This window comes from Solanum dulcamara, chromosome 4 (assembly GCF_947179165.1).
Source record: "Solanum dulcamara chromosome 4, daSolDulc1.2, whole genome shotgun sequence".
NCBI lineage: Eukaryota > Viridiplantae > Streptophyta > Magnoliopsida > Solanales > Solanaceae > Solanum > Solanum dulcamara.
The window spans coordinates 66,445,821-66,463,708 of NC_077240.1; the positions used below are offsets into that span (position 1 = coordinate 66,445,821).

A 17,888-nucleotide genomic window follows, 5' to 3' on the forward strand; every position below is an offset into this window, starting at 1 on the left:
TTTAGGAACTCCTGAAGGGACAAATTTAGGCTTTTGATATAGAGCATTTAATAATTACTAGAAGTTCGCTAGGAATTTTAAGTTGTTTGTTGCAAGCTTAATTTCAGATTGTCTTGTTCTTATGCTCTTAAGGACCTTGGCCTTCTTGGCCTCCTTCTATATGCTTAATTTCTCTGTATCTAAATATTTTTTAAAGAGGATTAACTTTTTTTAAAAAAAAAAAAGAGAAATATTGATTTCAGCTACGTACTACATGATAAAATCTGAGAGCAATACTCTCTCACTTAACAATTTGCCATATTTTTTCAAGATTTATTCAATTTTGTTCATGGACAATGGTTTTAGATGACCTAAGTTCTCCAATCAGCCTATTGATCAATATTTCTTGTTCAACGATAATACTTATGCTCTCATCGTAGTTAAGCACTAATAACACAACCACCATATTTATTTATTATCCACTATAAGTAGAGAAATTCAATTAAGTAGTCCATCATAGGCGGATTCAAAATTTGAAGTTTATAAATTTCTACATTTATCAGCAGTTAGTATACAATTTTTTTTAATTTTTAAAGTTAGTATACAATATTAATTGGATTATATATGTATATAAAATAAATATGGATTTTAAGCAAATATTTATGAGTTCATGTGAACCTATATTCCGTTTCCTCCCCTGTTTCAAACCAATTGAGATTCATGAACTTGCATGCAAAGCCCTTTATATTCAATATGATTTGATTAAGTGATAAATCACCAGGGCCTCATCATGTAATATTAAAACCTTCACTTGCTCACTTTCCACATTGGTTACCATTATGCACTCTCTCTCTATCTCAGTTTCGTACAAAACCCTAATTAAGATGCATGCATCCGCTATATATCACAACACTTAGCTCTAAAATGTTTTTTAATTTACATTTTTTAATCCACCCTTAGTTTGTTGCCATTATTAATTTAGTTTAAGTTCTATATACGGATTCATTTAAAAAAATATTGAAATCATTGTTATGAAGGTGGATTATCCATCTTATGAAAGTGGATTGCCCACTAAACAAGTTGCCCACAACTTGTCTTCTTCACTTTGTTATAAATTGCCTCTTCTGGCAATTTATTTTGTATTACAGCAAAAAGAAAAATAAGATTACATACACTACTTTCTCTTCGTTCTCCTCTTTACTTTCTATTTGTTGCTTTGCCAATTTAATTCACAACACGTTATCAGTACGAGGCTCCGGCTATTTTTTTAAGGTAACAAAAAGTGGTAAAAATTTTATTTAATTTTATTTTCATAAAATGACAAATATTTCAAAACTTAAATTTGTGGCTCTGGACATTTCTAGAAAAGTTTACTCCTCATGGGCACTAGATTCCGAAATTCATCTAGAATCGATGGGTTTGGCAAACACCATCAAAGATGATAACACGGAATCTAGTCAAGACCGTGCAAAAGTTATGATTTTTCTCCGCCACCATCTTAACAAGGGGCTCAAATTACAATATCTTACATTAAAAGATTCCCTGAAATTGTGAAAAAATTTAAAAGAAAAATATGACCACTTGAAATTGGTCATGCTTTCACAAGCACGCCATGACTGGTTAAATCTGAGACTAATGGACTTCAAAAATATAATTGAATATAATTCTGCCTTATTTAGAATTATATCTCAGTTAAATTTATGCAGAGACGAAATCACTAAGCAAGATAAACTCGAAAAAACACACTCCACATTTCCACGCGCGAATATGCTCCTGCAGCAGCAATATCGCGAAAAAGATTTTACAAAATATTTTGAATTACTATCTCACTTTCTTATTGCTGAACAACATAATGAATTATTAATGAAAAATTATGATAGTCGGTCTGTTGATTCTTTACCACTCCCAGAAGTGAATCAGGCAAATTATAACTAACGAGAAAGAGGTCATTGCCCCAGTTGTGGTCGTGGTCGTGGTCATGGGCGAAAAAGAAATTATAATCATGATACTCGGCTGGCACCGAGAAATGATCAGCAATATAAAAGGCAGGGTAAAAAGCCAGAAGCTTTACCAAAAAAAATTCAAAAAGTGTATGTCATAGATGTGGAGGTGTGGGGTACTAGTCGCGGACTTGCCGGTCGTCAAAACGTTTGGTTCAACTATATCATGCATCCTTGCAAATGATAAAAAATAATCCAAAAACTAATTTTATCTCTGAGGATAATATTGAGCCTATGCATTTGGATGTAGTTGATTTCTTTAATTTTCTAGAAGAAAATATGAATATCGATAAGATTAACAATATGTAAATAATTTTTCTTTTTATTTATCTGAATTAAATATTATGTTTGTATTTTTATAGTCCATGTAAATAAATGAAATTTGTGTTGTTTTAATACTTATTTTATTTTTTATTGAAGAAAAATATGGATATGCCTCAAATTTTATTTGGATCAATGATCAATCACGAGGATATTTGTGTAATTGATAGTGGAACAACTCATGTTATTTTTAAAGATGAGAAATATTTTTTCAACTTGCTTAGGAGAAAAGCAAATGTTACTACAATTTCTGGTAATTCAAAAATGATAGAAGGCTCTGGAAGAGCTACTATAATTCTGCCTAAGAGGACAAAAATTATTATAGAAGATTCACTATTCTCTTCTAAATCCCCTAGAAACTTGTTAAGTTTTAAAGATATCCGCAGAAATGGATATCATGTTAAGATACTAAATGAAATGAATATTGAATACCTTGGTATAACCAAGAGTGTCTCATGCCAGAAATATATTTTGGAAAAATTACCAACTTTGTCATTTGGCCTATATTATGCAAAAATTAGTGCAATTGAAGCACATATGATCGTAAACCAGAAGTTTACTGATCCAAAGACATTTGTGCTATGGCATGATCGAATAGGTCATCCTGGATCAATAATGATGAGACGAATTCTTGAAAATTCAACTGGACATCCGTTAAAGAACCAGAAGATTCGTATGACTGATGAATTTTCATGTACTTCTTGTTATCAAGGCAAATTAATTGCCAGACCATCGACCCTGAAGGTTGGCATCGAATCTCCTGGCTTTTTAGAGCGTATACATGGAAATATATGTGGACATATTCATCCACCTAGTGGATTGTTTAGATATTTTATGGTCCTAATAGATGCATCATATAGATGGTCTCATGTGTGCCTGTTATCATCTCGCAACCCGGCGTTTGCGAAGTTGTTAGTACAAATAATAAGATTGAGAGCGCAATTCCCAGATTATCCAATTAAGGTCATTCGCCTTGATAATGCTAGAGAATTTACGTCCCAAGCTTTTAATGATTATTGCTTATCAATTGGGATAAAAATTAAATATCTTGTTGCTCATGGTCATACTCAAAATGACCTTGCAGAGTCATTTATAAAGCGCTTACAATTGATAACAAGACCCCTACTAATGAAAACAAAATTGTCAATTACTGTTTGGGGTCATGCTATCTTACATGCAACAGCACTTGTACATCTCAGACCGACACATTATAATAAATACTCTCCATCACAATTAGTATTTGTTCATGAGACAAATATAGCCTATTTAAGAATTTTTTATTGTGCGGTATACGTGTCTGTAGCACCACCACAACGTATAAAAATGGCCCCTCAACGAAGGTTGGGCATATATATTGGGTTTGACTCACCCTCCAAACCGTTGACTAGAGACTTATTCACTGCTCGATTTATAGATTGTCGGTTTGATGTCTGCAAATTGAACATTTAGCAGATAGGGTTTTTGTCCATCAATCTGCCTATAATGAGAAAATCTTAAAAAGATTTTACATGGACAAAGCACATCCATTAAGTACTTCAATGGTTGTTCGATCACTTGAAGTGGAAAAAGATCAATTTCGACCTCCAGAAGAGGATGAAGAAATTCTTGGTCCTAAAGTACCATATCTCAGTGCTATTGGTGCACTTATGTATCTTGCTAACACAACTAGACCTGATATAACATTTTCTGTTAATTTGTTGGTAAGGTATAGTTCATCCCCAATGCGAAGGCATTAGAACGGTATCAAATATATTTTGCGATACCTGAAGGGTACAATTGATATGGGTTTGTTTTATACTAACAAAGGTTGCGTATACCTTATTGGTTATGCAGATGCAGGTTATTTATCAGACCCACATAAAGTTCGATCTCAGACAGGCTATCTATTTACACACGGAGGAACTACTATATCATGGCGATCTACAAAATAGTCCATTGTTGCTACTTCTTCAAATCATGCTCAAATAATAGCAATTCATGCAGCAAGTAGAGAATGTGTGTGGTTGAGATCGATGATACAGTTCATCAAAGAAAGATGTGGTCTGAAAAATATTATTAAAGTACCCATAATTATATTCGAAGACAATGCCGCGTGCATAACTCAATTAAAGGGTGGCTTCATAAAAGGAGATAGAACGAAACATATTTCACCAAAATTATTCTTCACACATGATCTACAGAAGAATGGTGATATTGATATACAACAAGTTCGTTCAAGTGATAATCTTGCAGATTTATTCACAAAGGCATTACCAACATCAATTTTTGAGAAACTAAGATATAAGGTTGGAATGCGTCATCTCCAAAATATCAAATGAAGTTTTCATTAGGGGGAGTAAAATACGCGCTGCACTCTCTTTTCCTTAACCAAGATTTTGTCCCTTTGGGTTTTTCTGGTAAGGTTTTTAATGAGGCAGCAATCAAGGCGTATTACCAGATATGTGTACTCTTTTTTCCACTGGATTTTTCCTAGTAAAGTTTTTTTTTAACGAGGCACAACATCTATGAAAGTTGAGAATTACTATGTATATTATTTCTTGTAATTTTTTTTTACACGTAGACATCTAAGGGGGAGTGTTATGAAGGTGGATTGTCCACCTTATGAAAGTGGATTGCCCACTAAACAAGTTGCCCATAACTTGCCTTCTTCACTTTGTTATAAATTGCCTCTTTTGGCAATTCATTTTGTATTACAGCAAAAAGAAAAATAAGATTACATACACTGCTTCCTCTTCGTTCTCCTCTTTACTTTCTATTTGTTGTTTTGCCAATTTAATTCACAACAACCATATCTTTTTAGTATATTATTTACTTTTTCATATTTTGAATTTCCTAAGTGAAATCTGGCTATGTTATTGGATAGTTACAGATAAATGCATGGTTATGATATGCTTTAAATAATCTGATGAATTTGGTGATTAATCTGCTATGATAAAGAGGCGAATTCAGGATTTTAAGTTTATGAATTCCTAAAGGTATTTTAGAAAACAAAAATGAGTTTAAAAGGTAAAAGTTACACATAAAGGGGTTCAATCTCGCGTCACTGGCACGCAGACGCACTAAAGGAAGCTCTTCTTTACCAACCAGTCATCTATACCTATAATTATTGGGTTCTCAACTTAAGATCTTTATATATTTAATAGATTTTTCAATATAGTTATAGGAATCGGGAAAAAGTTATGGGGTTTTCGAAACTCTGCATATATACTCTATTGTAGATCCTCCCCTAATAATGGTTAAATTGCACTAAAAAATACTTTAGAATCGTACTATATAGTTTAAATAGTTCAAATTGCGTTACATGCACTCACGTCCATTATAAAATCAAGAAGTATAGTTAAAATGGAGCCGCCATACATCACAGCACTTAGTTCACATAAGTTTATATTATATTCCTCAAATGCCCTCTTAAAACACTATTATAAATTAGGGTTGGCTTACTATGCATTCTTATCAAGTTAATTAGAGGAAACTAATTTTCTAGCTAAATCAGAACTATTTATTCTACTCTCTGAATCATGAGGAAGTCATGCAACTTTACTTTGTATTATCTGCTTGTGACTTTCATGATCATGTTTGTAGTCGTAAATTCACAATTAACAAGTGATTTTTATGCAAAAACATGTCCAAATGTCCTCAAAGTTGTTCGTAAAGAAGTCCAGAATGCGATCAAGAATGAAATGAGAATGGCTGCTTCTTTGCTTCGTCTACATTTTCACGATTGCTTTGTCAATGTGAGTTTTTAAGGTTCTCTTTCGTACGTTTTTACTTAAGTAAGTCAGTCTTAAATGGCGATAATAATTTTTATGTGGAAAAAGAACTATTTCCTTCAGCTCAATTTATATAGCACCATTTGACTTGCTATAAATTTTTTTAAAAAAAGCTATTTAAATTTTTTTATCTAAAAACCAAACTTTAGACATGATTTTTGTGGATAAAAATTATTTCATTAGTGGTAAAAGGGAAAATTTAAAGTTAAGTTATTTTTAATTATAGAAAGATAAAATTCTTTATGAAACGGATTAAAAAGAAATGTGTTACATAAATTAGGACAAATAAAATAATTATTAATGTGTTAATATGGTAAATCTTGCTTACCTTATCATCCTCTTTTCTGGACTTTAATTTCTATTCCCTAGTCCATTATTGAATATATTCATATAATTTGTAATTTTTCATACTTTAATTTCCTCTAGAAACCGATGTTTGATAACTACCATAATTACTTAAATTTAAAGGTTACTTACATGCCATTTAAGTAAGAAGAAAAAAACTTATATGCCATTTAATTTGCTTTAGGTTCATTCGATGTCTTTCTTTTCTTTCTTTGCTTATAGTAATTCTGTTTTATCAAATTCCAATATGCAAATCCCCATCGAAAGCTTCTACGCCTCATCATTTTGACCTAGTTTTATTTTTTGGGGGGTTTGGAGGAACAGTGGCGAAGCCAAAATTTTGCTAATATTTAAAATTAATATATGTTTACTAAAAGTAATTTGTGACCTATAATTTTCTATATTTACGATATAATTTTTTGACAAAAGATATATGTTCAACTGACCATCCTTCATTGTACGTAGGGCTGTGATGCATCATTGTTGTTGGACGGTAACAGTAGCACAAGTGAAAAGTTTGCAGCAGGGAACTTGAACTCTGCAAGAGGTTTTGAAGTGATAGACAATATTAAGAAAGCTGTCGAAGATACTTGCAGTGGAGTTGTTTCTTGTGCTGATATACTTGCTATAGCTGCTAGAGATTCTGTCCTACTAGTATGCTTCCTTTTATTTTATTGCTAGATTTCGTATTTATTTTTCTTAATTACTTCTTTTCCTTAGTTTGTTTCAAAAAAGAATGTTTTTTTCCTTATTTTTGACAATTCTTTAATTTCAATTTTCCACGTGACATGTTTAAAGCTATAATATTAAAAGATATTTTGATACTTTCTACATATCTTTAACGGAAGACTATACAAGATTCAAAAGTCTTGTTTAATTTAATTACTTGCGTCAAGTCAAAGCCAGGCAAATGATGTTATTATGTTTTTATATATAGAGTGGAGGACCAACATGGAAAGTGAAATTGGGAAGAAGGGATGGATTAGTTGGTAACATATCAGGAGCAAGCACTGGACTTCCAGCCCCTTTTCACTCTCTCAATACTATCATCTCCATGTTCCAAGATGTTGGACTCAATATTACTGATGTTGTCAGCTTATCAGGTAATATACCTTTCAATTTTCAGTTTTTCGGTTTATTTTTAATGAGATAGATTTATTATCACGCAATAATTTATGACATGTAATTATATATGACAAGTTTCAAAATTTTTATTTTTATTCTTAGCAAAATTTCGTATTTAATCAAACACAATTACATTAATTGAGATGGGGGAAATTAAATGCATACTACTAGTAGGTTTTTAATTCCATCATTTTTTTTGTAGTCAAATACACGCTCGTACATGTGTTGTGTACATCTTGATACTTCTTAGCATCACACGTTATCACATAATCTAACGTATATACTATATATATACTAATAACGTGAAGACTTTTTACACTATAGTAATTAATTTAATTTAATGTAGCCAGTTATTTATATCTTCTGAGTCGAGTCTGTCGCACAAGATTTGTCTATTGTGATGTACATTCCCTGTGTAGTTTGCAGGCTATTATACAGTGGGGAGTTTAATTACCCAGTGCGAACAAAGTGCAGAGTGCTCACCCAAAGGGTAGAGGCTATGACAAAAGTTATAGCGATTACGGATTATCCTAGAGTTTTTAAAAATAAATTACTTAAATGTTTTCTGTGTAAATATAGAAGTTAAAATTTATATTTAATACCATATAAAGTGTCATTACGAAAAGGGGCGAAGCTAGGGGTACAACAAGCAAATCCCCTTCATTGACAAATTATACTATGTATACAAGACGGATATTATTATTTCTTATATATATATATATATATATATAATAAATGTTGAACTCTCGTCACTTCTTCCCATGTTTACTTTTTATGTATGTTTAATTTGATATGATTGATCACGTACGTGTGTGTATATATAGGTGCTCACACAATTGGGCTGGCAAAGTGTGCAACCTTTGATAACAGATTAACAAACTTCAGTGGGTCAGGTGGACCAGACACAACCCTAGACTCCACCCTAGTGACTGAACTCCAAAACTTGTGCCCTTCCACAAGTGATGGAAACAACACTGCCCCACTTGACAGGAACTCCACTGACTTATTTGACAATCACTACTTCAAAAACTTACTCATTGGAAGAGGTCTTCTTGAATCTGACCAAATATTGTATTCTAGTGATGCTGCTCTAACAACAACAAAAACATTGGTCGAAACTTATAGTAATAGTTCTACTATCTTTTTCAATGACTTTGTTAATTCCATGATTAAGATGGGAAATATTAGCCCTTTGACTGGCTCTGATGGGGAGATTAGAAAGAATTGTAGGGCTATTAATTAGTCAATGTTGTTGCACTGTATAAGTTTAAGTCTTTGAATGAAGGTTTTTATTTAATTACTATGTTATAATAATAAGATAAAAGTGTGAGTTGTTATGTTGATTAATTTCTGTTATAGAAAAGGTGATTATTATCACTTTTTGTTTTTGGACAACACTTCTATTCTATGCTGTGCAGCAAAAAAGAAAAATTAAAAGGATAAAAACTAACATGAAAGGAGTGTTTAGACTGCACCACAATCAATTTATCACGATTAAATAATTTAATGAAGTGAAATATTTATCCCATCCGTTCATATTTTTTGACCTAAGACGGTCGAATTTATTAATTTTTATTTAATTAAATTACATAGAATCTTTTTATGTTTTTAAAATAAAATATAAAATATAATAAGTCAATAGTTAACAATTCAAATATTTAAGATGTATTTGAATAAATTATACAGTAGAAAAAATCCTTCGACTCTTCAAATATAGAATGACTAAAGTGGAACAGAGAGCATTAATCAACAATGGTTTACCGAGAAAAGTGAATATGCAAATACGTATCATGACATGTATATATGGATTTGGTACATTTCATGTATGAATTGATTTGATATAACCATTTAATATGAGTAAATTTTATCAAGAAAAAATAGTCACCTTAACCTATTAGTCAATTCCAACTAACCACCTCCCTAAAATGTCATAATTAGTTCTATGTCAAAGTTCGGGAAAAACGTGATAGTCAATTATATGTTATTTATTTATTTATTTCGCTTTTTTCTTGTAAATTTTAAACCTAATCTAAAAAAAATGATTAAATATTCTATTGTAAAACTATGTAAAGTTTCCTTCTTCTTTTTTTATCAAACCCATAAATTAAAATTCACAAAAAAATACTTTCAAATAGAGAAGAATATTTGTTTCTATAGCATCCCTAATGATTTTCTTTAATGAATAATAAGATAAAACAGAAGAAAAAAATCTCTACACCAAAAGAAGTAGAACAACTCCATATCAAAACTACAAAAAATTCCAATTTGCATTAAACCCAGAAACTAAAATCCACAAACAAATGTTCACAAATATAGGTGTGAAGTTTCTACAACAAAACCAAATTTGGTAGGAGTGAAATTGAAAGGTGAAATTTTGAATTCATCATATATTAGTGAAATTTATTTTTTGGAGAAACAATCATTGTTGGTTTATCATGGTTCGATATTATTTTTGCTGAAATTGTGAGGAGTTAAAAAAAAGGTTGAACATCATTTTTGAGATTCATATTATCTGAAAATTTATTGTGATTTAGGTTATTGTTGTTGCTAAAAATAGTTGGTATATAATTAACTAAGTATAAATCATTAGCTAGAAAGTGATCTGGAGCTCCTAGAGACGGAATTTAAAGATCATCCTTGAAGAACTTTGAGAAAAGATTGACGAAATCATGAAATGTAATATCAAAAAAGGGTAAAGAAATAAAAAATAATAATAATTATTATATAATCTCCAATTGCAAACTGATACATGGACTAGTTAATTTGATTTTAGCCATTTTATGTCTATTCATCAAACCCTTACATGTTTACCTTCTTGGACATGTCAGTATTTAAACGTTACAAAATATCAAAAATAAAAAATTGGGGGGAGTAATAACACCCCATTAAGTATAGGTATTTAACACCCCATTTGGGAGGCATTTAATTATGGGTATTTTACTTAAATCACATAGTGATAAACCTCAATTACAATTTATCCCTATTTTTTTTGTGATTACCCGAATTTTCTTTTTTTTCCAAATTTTTGATACATACGAATGACGCTGATACATCATGATTTGATACATAAGTCCTTTTCATGATACATTTTGTGTTTGGTTTGTATCAAATCGCGATGTATTATGAAAAAGACTTATGTATCAAATCGCGATGTATCAGCATCATTCCTATGTATCAGCATAGGAATTTTTGAAATTTTTACAAATGGTAGGGAATAATTGAAAATATAGGAATATAAGGTGTGTAATTTAGTAATTTTTCCTTTAATTATTTCCTCTTTTATCAAACTAAAAGTGCTTAAATTAAACATATTAGATAAGTGAATCAACTTCAAAATTAGATCAATACTGCTATCCTTTTGTGATTTTGAAAATTAACTCGTAATTCGTAAGTGAACAAAATATTTAAAATGTATTTGAAAAAATTATAGTTTAAAAAAAGTATCCTTTGACTCTCCAAACATATAATAACTAGGGGGCATAAAGTGTAGCAAATGGAGTATTAATCAACAATGGTTAATTGAGCAAAATTTATATACAAATATAAAGATCAAGTGAAGCGTCACTGCAATTTGAAATTCTGGTTATACTAATCCTTCCATATAAATTTGACAGTATCGAGTGGCTTTTATGACGTTAATGTATAAGGTTTTTGTAAATCACCTTTAAAAAGTCATTAGTGTATTAGCAAAAATAATGAATATATTAATTTGATGTATTGATAGTACCTTGTTTGGTACACTTTTTCATGCTATAGATAAATAATGTTGCATTAGTTATACACTATATTATGCATTAAGGTGTATATTACTAATACCATAGATTTTTAGGTATTAGTAATACAAGAAAATTTAATGCATGCATTAGGATGGTTAAAGGCCCAACTACCCTCAACCTTTTTCTTTACATCTTTTCCATCATATTTGTGAAGAATATCTTTGTAAATATATTTTATAAAAAATATATATATATAGCGTAGGAAAAAGGCTAGCGCGCAACGGCTGATGAAAAGCCATCTTAGGAGTCAAATAGGTTTGGAACTCTATACAAGGGGCTGCTTGCTGCTTGCCCCTATCTCTAAAGTGACTTATGAACTCCACTCGTTACCACTAAACGACGAAGCCAGGAACGGAAGGAGGGACTAGAACCCTCAACCTCAACCTTGACAAGGCTATGCTCTATCATTAAGCTATTTTCGCCAGCGAAGGTAGTTATTTTTAATACACCAAATCAAACAATGCATAAAAAATCTCTTTATTATAAATGCATAATGCACTCTATTTAGCCATATGAAGTATCATTCAAAAATGTGATTTGCAGATGGTTATATTTTCCTTTTTCCAAGTTATATGGTATAAACTTTTAGCTTCTATTATCTACATGTTAGAATAAAAAATCGAAAAGGACAAAAATAAAAGTGAAATAAAATATTGCAAAATGAAATATAAAGAGAAAAATATTAAAAGGCAGTGGCGAATTTAAAAATTTTGTATCATGGGTACTCAACTATTTTTAGCTCTGAAGTTGATACATAGAATGGGTGCTCACTTTATATATTTCAATGAATTACTACATGATGTACATAAATGATAATATTTGTCACAAAAGGCAGTGGGTAATACATAACATAGGTCAGCCACTGTTAAAAGGACAGGGTGGGACAGAGCATGGCAAGGCGAGGTGGGGCAAGAGAAATTTCAGAAAAAAGCTTAGGGGTTCAAAGCTTGCCCTACCTTGTTATATATGCTACATCCCTACGTAAAGCCGCTCGTTCTTGCATACTCATTACAAATTTAGTTGCATCCTCATGTCACGTTTACGCCTTGGCTCACAACTATAAGACTGCGAAACTTGCCAAGGGGAATACGGTACGCGCTTTACGCATCAAAGATAAACTTCAAAAGAACAATAACACCACGTTGGCCTTACCAAACTCAAAAGCAGAAGAGAAATAAATAAAATTATCCACACAACAAGCGTGCCCAAAAAAAAATCAACTTTTAAATTTTTCAAGGCTTTTGAACGAAGATTATGTGAAACATCGTATTTGATACTGAAAAGAGATATCTTAGTTAACATCTATCTAAATCTTTATCTTGTTAATGAGGATTCAATTCTACATCTTGTAATCAACCCCAATTTTTTTTAAAAATAAAATAAAATTCTACCATACTAGAAACAGATTTACTTGGGACGCCAAATTTGACGTAAAGAATAGATACCCCCACATATGTTTGCCTTTGTTCTATTCCCACAAATTTCTCTTGATAAAGTAATGTTAAACATACTTTATTGCAGAAAGCTTGAATACTTCATTAATGTAACCAGTAACGAACATTCCAGGGAAGTAACATAACCTTTCTTTCTTTTAACTAGACAAATAATAATCTCTCTATCACAGAGACTGGGAAATCTGATTTTACACCCGCTGCTCAATCCAGATATGTGATTGAAGTTGCCACTAGACAGGCGACTTCAGTGAGTAAGCCATGAGTTCATCTGGTATCCAATAGCTCTAACTTAGACCGCATATGTATTTTTCAAAATAAGAGTAAATTAATATATATATTGAACCCAGTAAAATATCAGATGAAATGAGGCAGAACTGCAAACACAAACCCATAAAGTTTGTATTCTAAATTCAGCTCAACCTCTCAACAATAGGCAAAAAAAAGGTTGATCACCCTTGTGAGATCAATGTACGTAGCTCAAACATGCAATAAGAAGTCAACAAGAGGAAAGGAGTCGAGACTGTCAGACATATATGCAAGAGAAGCACAACTGAGACAAAACACGAGTAGCCAAGAAACAATCCCAGTCAAAGTAGAAAATCTAGCTCTAAGTGGAGAACTGCAAAATCCTAGATAAACAGCTAAAATTAACAGGCCATCAAATTTATTAAAGATCTCCAGATTGTGATACTCTGGAGAAGTATCTACTTACCAGCCTACAACAGCACGTTGTATTTCTTAATCAGACACAAAAAACGAAAGAAAAGCAGGTGGTCAAAGTCCAATATAACAGGGATTAAAGCAGATGAAGCACCTGAAAAGAAATGAAATGAACCATATATCCTACTACAACTAACGGCAAACCCTAAAAAATGACTCCACTAAACAATTTAGCAGCATCTATATCTATACCTACTGTACACTTAATAGTATTAGATCTTCACACTTGGAGGAAGGATAAGGGATAACTAATCCATCCATATATTGATTTTAGGATGAGTTCATCCCATGTTCGGTTGGGGATAAAATCACCGGATAACTTATCCCGAAATTAGTTTATTCTAGGATTATAGTGTTAATTTTTATCCCACATTGAGGGTGGGAAAACAATTCCATGATAACTAATCCTGCAATAAATTGTTCCCCAACCAAAGAGCCCTTATAGAAACATGCATGTTCTATATAAAACTCAACAAATGCAGCCAGCAGAGGGACAAGTAACATCACCATCGCCCCTGTTTTTCTGCCACCAGCAATAGGACATCCCCTCTGCTGCCATAAGATGAAACATAATAGATCAGAGAGTTTATCTTTACTCAAACAAAAGAATGGGCTAAGCGGAAACTAAAGAATAAGAAGCATCTCAACAACGGGTTGATCCCAATAAAGAGATTAGGTATTTGGGTCAGCAAAGAGGACTGGAACTGTTGGCGCTTGTTGGGGGTTGAGAGAGTGGTCAGTTAAACTAATCTTATATAGACGAAATAAATAAAAGAGCACAATAAGGAAGCATCCTGCTCACCACAGTCTAGCCTTCCGCTTCCCCTCGTGATAATCCAGCAGCTAGCAGGTATACTTAAGGAAGCCCCCAAAACATGAAAGGTGATGCATCATTCCAACAAGTGAAAGTGGTCACAACATTTAGAAACAAATATTATTGACAGTCACAAAGAGCCAAGGAGGTCTAATTAAAGCAAGAACTATATCATAACCTGTGTACCACATCCTCTAAATGATTGGTAGTGTTGGTGATGCACAAAGAGAAAAACCATTGGAGTCCAAAAAGAATAAACCATCACCATGCAAATCGATGAATGCATCAAGAGTGTGAAAGTTCTCAAATCTTCTGTCTCTTCCAGCTGCAGAAATCGGTTGTCAAAAACTGTATAGATGAAACAAACAGCAAAGAACTTATTTGCTAGCAAGAAGATGGATATTTTCTTCAAAAGGAGTAATTCCATCAAATCCCAGTAACAGCTTTGGGATCCAAAAAAGATTTTAAAAGAAAAGAAAGAAAGAAAAAACACTCACACCCAACCTCGGGCTAAAGCTGATAACCAACTTACGCATTAATATGCTCAAATGTTCTACTACATGATATTAAATAAACTCTGTTTGAAGGTTTCACAGTTTAGAGAGCTGAGGAACACCATTACTCCCTGGCAGAACAGAATGTATGATCAAAGTGATCAGACATCACAACTTCATGGAAGCAAGTAAATTTAATTGCCCCCTAAGCTAAGAAAAATAGACAACTGGAAGGGCAATGTTCTAGATAAAAAGCCATCACTAGCCAACAACTTATATGGAAACAAGCAAGCATGTCCCTGAAACCAATACCAATCACATTGCTGCAACACATGCAATCCATATGCCCGGGGGAACAACCATATACTAAATACCAGGTTAAACCGATAAAAAAAGAACATGACATGAATTATATGAAAAATTCCAAATCCAATTAAAAAGAGATTATTACATAGCTGTATCTTTGTCACAAGGAACACAGTATCTAACCTTTCAGAACACCTAGATTTCCCTCCTACAAACAGTTGCCAAAAAAGCTGAACATTAAAAAAAGAAAAAAGGTTGAAAACATCTAAACAAGAATACTACATTAGCACTTTATAAGGTCGAACTCACAACAGGAAGCTTGATTCTCTTTTCCACTGTCAAAAGAATGCTAAACATTATGTACTGCAGAAGAGGTATACCCAGAATAGTGACAATAAATCACACAAGTCAACATGAAAGCTTCTCAGAGAAGAGACTCACATTGACAAGGGAGACTTAGACAAGTCACCCTGATCATTTATCTCCTAGCAATTCATCCTCTTTCTTTGTTCGGGAATTCATATCAGCCTCCACTCTAGAAGCCTCCTCCATGGTAACATCTTCAACATTTGCATTGTGTGATGCCTGAACCTCGTTTTCATTGTTCTTGATCAATTGAGTAAGCTGAACCTCATTCCCAGTTTGCACGGCTGGATCATCTTTCGGTTCACTCTTGCTTCCGACATCAGCAATGATTTCCTTCTTAAGCACTTCAACCACACCATCTCGTCCATCAACTTCATCTTCTTTTCCTACTTCATCAGATTCCTTTTCAACAGTTTCATCATTACCATTAACCTGTTCACCTTCTTTTCCAACTATCTCTTCGTTTTCTGCGAACTCTGTGTCATCCTCAATCCTATTCTCTTCCTTCCCTTTCACATTCTCAACTCCTTCCATGGGCCTCTCAACCAGTTCAACATTGTTATCCTCCAAAGAATGGCCATCCCCATGACTCTCAGTCTCACTCTCAGACTCATTCTCCACAACCTCCTCATTCATCTCGTCATAACCATGGCCTTGCCTCTCAAGACTTTGCAACCTCCTCCTCAAATCACCCAATTCCCTCTCCATCAAGAACAATCTGTCCTTCAAAATCAAGTTCTCTTCCTCCAATTGAGCAATATGGGTATCCTGATCATCCACACGGTTTCCCAACACATTGTTATACTCCATCCCAGTATAGTTTGGGTAAATCATCTCAAACCTGCTCAAGTCATGATCCAACCGCCTTTCCACCTCTACATGTTCTTCCACATCACTCTCACTTGATCCTCCCTCCTCTTCTTCCTCATCATCATGTCCTTCTGCCTCATGACTGGGTGACCTCAGTCTAATCAATCCATTCATCGATCCATACCCATCTACTCCCCACTCCTCTTTCGCCATATCTACTAACACTTCCCTGGACGGCGAGAACATTGGCGTTGGCAGCACAGCAGGAGTCACAGGGCAAGGGGACACCAAAGAAGCAATACCACCACTCTTTTTAGCCCTAATGATATACGAAGACGTGTTCCGAGGCGCATAAGGTGCAGTCATGTTATTGTAATTATTATTATTATTATTATGATAGAATTTCTTCTTAGGGAAAAACCTCCTAGCCTTTAATCGATTTTGTTGTTGCAAATCGTTTAAGGTAGGCGGCTTATATCCGCCTTGAGTTCCAACATTTCCACCAGCTATACTACTACTGCCGCTAGTTCCAATCTCGTTCCTCCGTACTGCATCCATTCTCTTGTCCTTATTTACCTTTTTACCCTTCCAATTGTTCCTAGGACCCAAGGGTTTGGGATGCTTTCCAGTAACAAATTGCTTCAAATTATGATTAGGGTTTTGAAATTTAAGCTGATCCACCACCGAAGGCGGAGGCAGAGGCGGCTGTGGCCACATCCTATAGCTCCGATTCATCATCTGTGGCTGCTGCATCATCAACGGAGGCATACTCATACTCATATTCAAATTATACATGGAATTAAAGTTGAATTTATCATTCTCTACCTGCTGTGGTTGCTGTTGAAGTTGTGGATTCAAGATCTGTGGTTGACTCATACTCATACTCATTCTCTGTTGTTGATTCATCATTTTTCCTTGCTCGTTCATTACTCCAAAAACCACCAAAACCAAAAACCCTAACAAAAAAATATTCAAAAAATCAAATATCAAATCGCAAATCTAATCGGTCACTCTTCAAATTAACGATTAATCGCCTAAATTTAGAGAAAAAATTCACAAAAATTTATAAAATTCCGAGAGATTTACCGATTTTTCTAGAACTTGATGAAATCAAACGAAGAAGAAACAGTTTTGGGAATCTGATTCTTTTTCCCTGAATTGAGGTTTACTATTTTGATGATTTTCTCCCTTTTTACCTTTTTTTTTTTTTTTGTATTGTTCGATTCTTCCTCTTTAAATTTCGATCGGTATTTTCCTTGATCTTTGAATTTATTTATGCTGTGGTGAGGAAGAAGGAGCGTCGGTGTTTATATTGGGGATGAGGAAATGTTGAACGGTTGAGATTTATCCTAATGATAATGGAAGATGGATAAGTGACACGTGGTGTAGGGGTCTTTGACAAGGATTAGGTTTTGAGAAAGTAACCGCCCTTTGTTCATTAAATTACGCATACCAGCCATTGTGAATTTATAAATTACATAGGTCTCCATCATTGTTTGACAATAGTACAATAAGGCAGAGGTTATCCAGCCGCACCTTCCAGTAAGGCTATCTTATTACGATTTCATTTCAGTTACTAGTTCTGCATTTAGCATTCCCCTCCTTGCG

The 17,888-nt window shown here is 33.3% G+C and overlaps 2 protein-coding genes across 6 annotated transcripts; one reads left to right on the forward strand and one right to left on the reverse strand.

The window, feature by feature from the left end:
• Positions 1-5,765: 5,765 nt before the first annotated feature.
• On the forward strand, positions 5,766-8,857 carry LOC129885054 (peroxidase N-like). Its single transcript, XM_055959279.1, has 4 exons — positions 5,766-6,034; positions 6,881-7,069; positions 7,353-7,518; positions 8,365-8,857. Exons 1-4 carry the CDS (start codon positions 5,819-5,821, stop codon positions 8,781-8,783), a joined length of 990 nt encoding a protein of 329 aa, XP_055815254.1. The 5' UTR covers positions 5,766-5,818; the 3' UTR covers positions 8,784-8,857.
• A 3,660-nt stretch (positions 8,858-12,517) lies between these two features.
• On the reverse strand, positions 12,518-17,593 carry LOC129887504 (uncharacterized). 5 transcript variants are annotated; one of them, XR_008766417.1, is made up of 5 exons: positions 17,367-17,593; positions 17,106-17,236; positions 15,546-17,024; positions 14,293-14,629; positions 12,518-14,042 (listed from the first exon to the last, which is right to left on the reverse strand). XR_008766417.1 is itself a non-coding variant. In XM_055962619.1 (3 exons), the coding sequence occupies exons 2-3, from the start codon at positions 17,205-17,207 to the stop codon at positions 15,579-15,581; spliced, it is 1,551 nt and encodes a 516-aa protein (XP_055818594.1). In that variant the 5' UTR covers positions 17,208-17,236; positions 17,367-17,592; the 3' UTR covers positions 15,208-15,578. The 5 variants fall into 5 exon arrangements, 1 of the variants encoding a protein (XP_055818594.1); XR_008766415.1 differs by having other exon boundaries at positions 14,293-14,652; positions 15,546-17,027; XR_008766416.1 differs by having other exon boundaries at positions 12,518-14,039; positions 15,546-17,027; positions 17,367-17,592.
• Between the last annotated feature and the right edge of the window lie 295 nt (positions 17,594-17,888).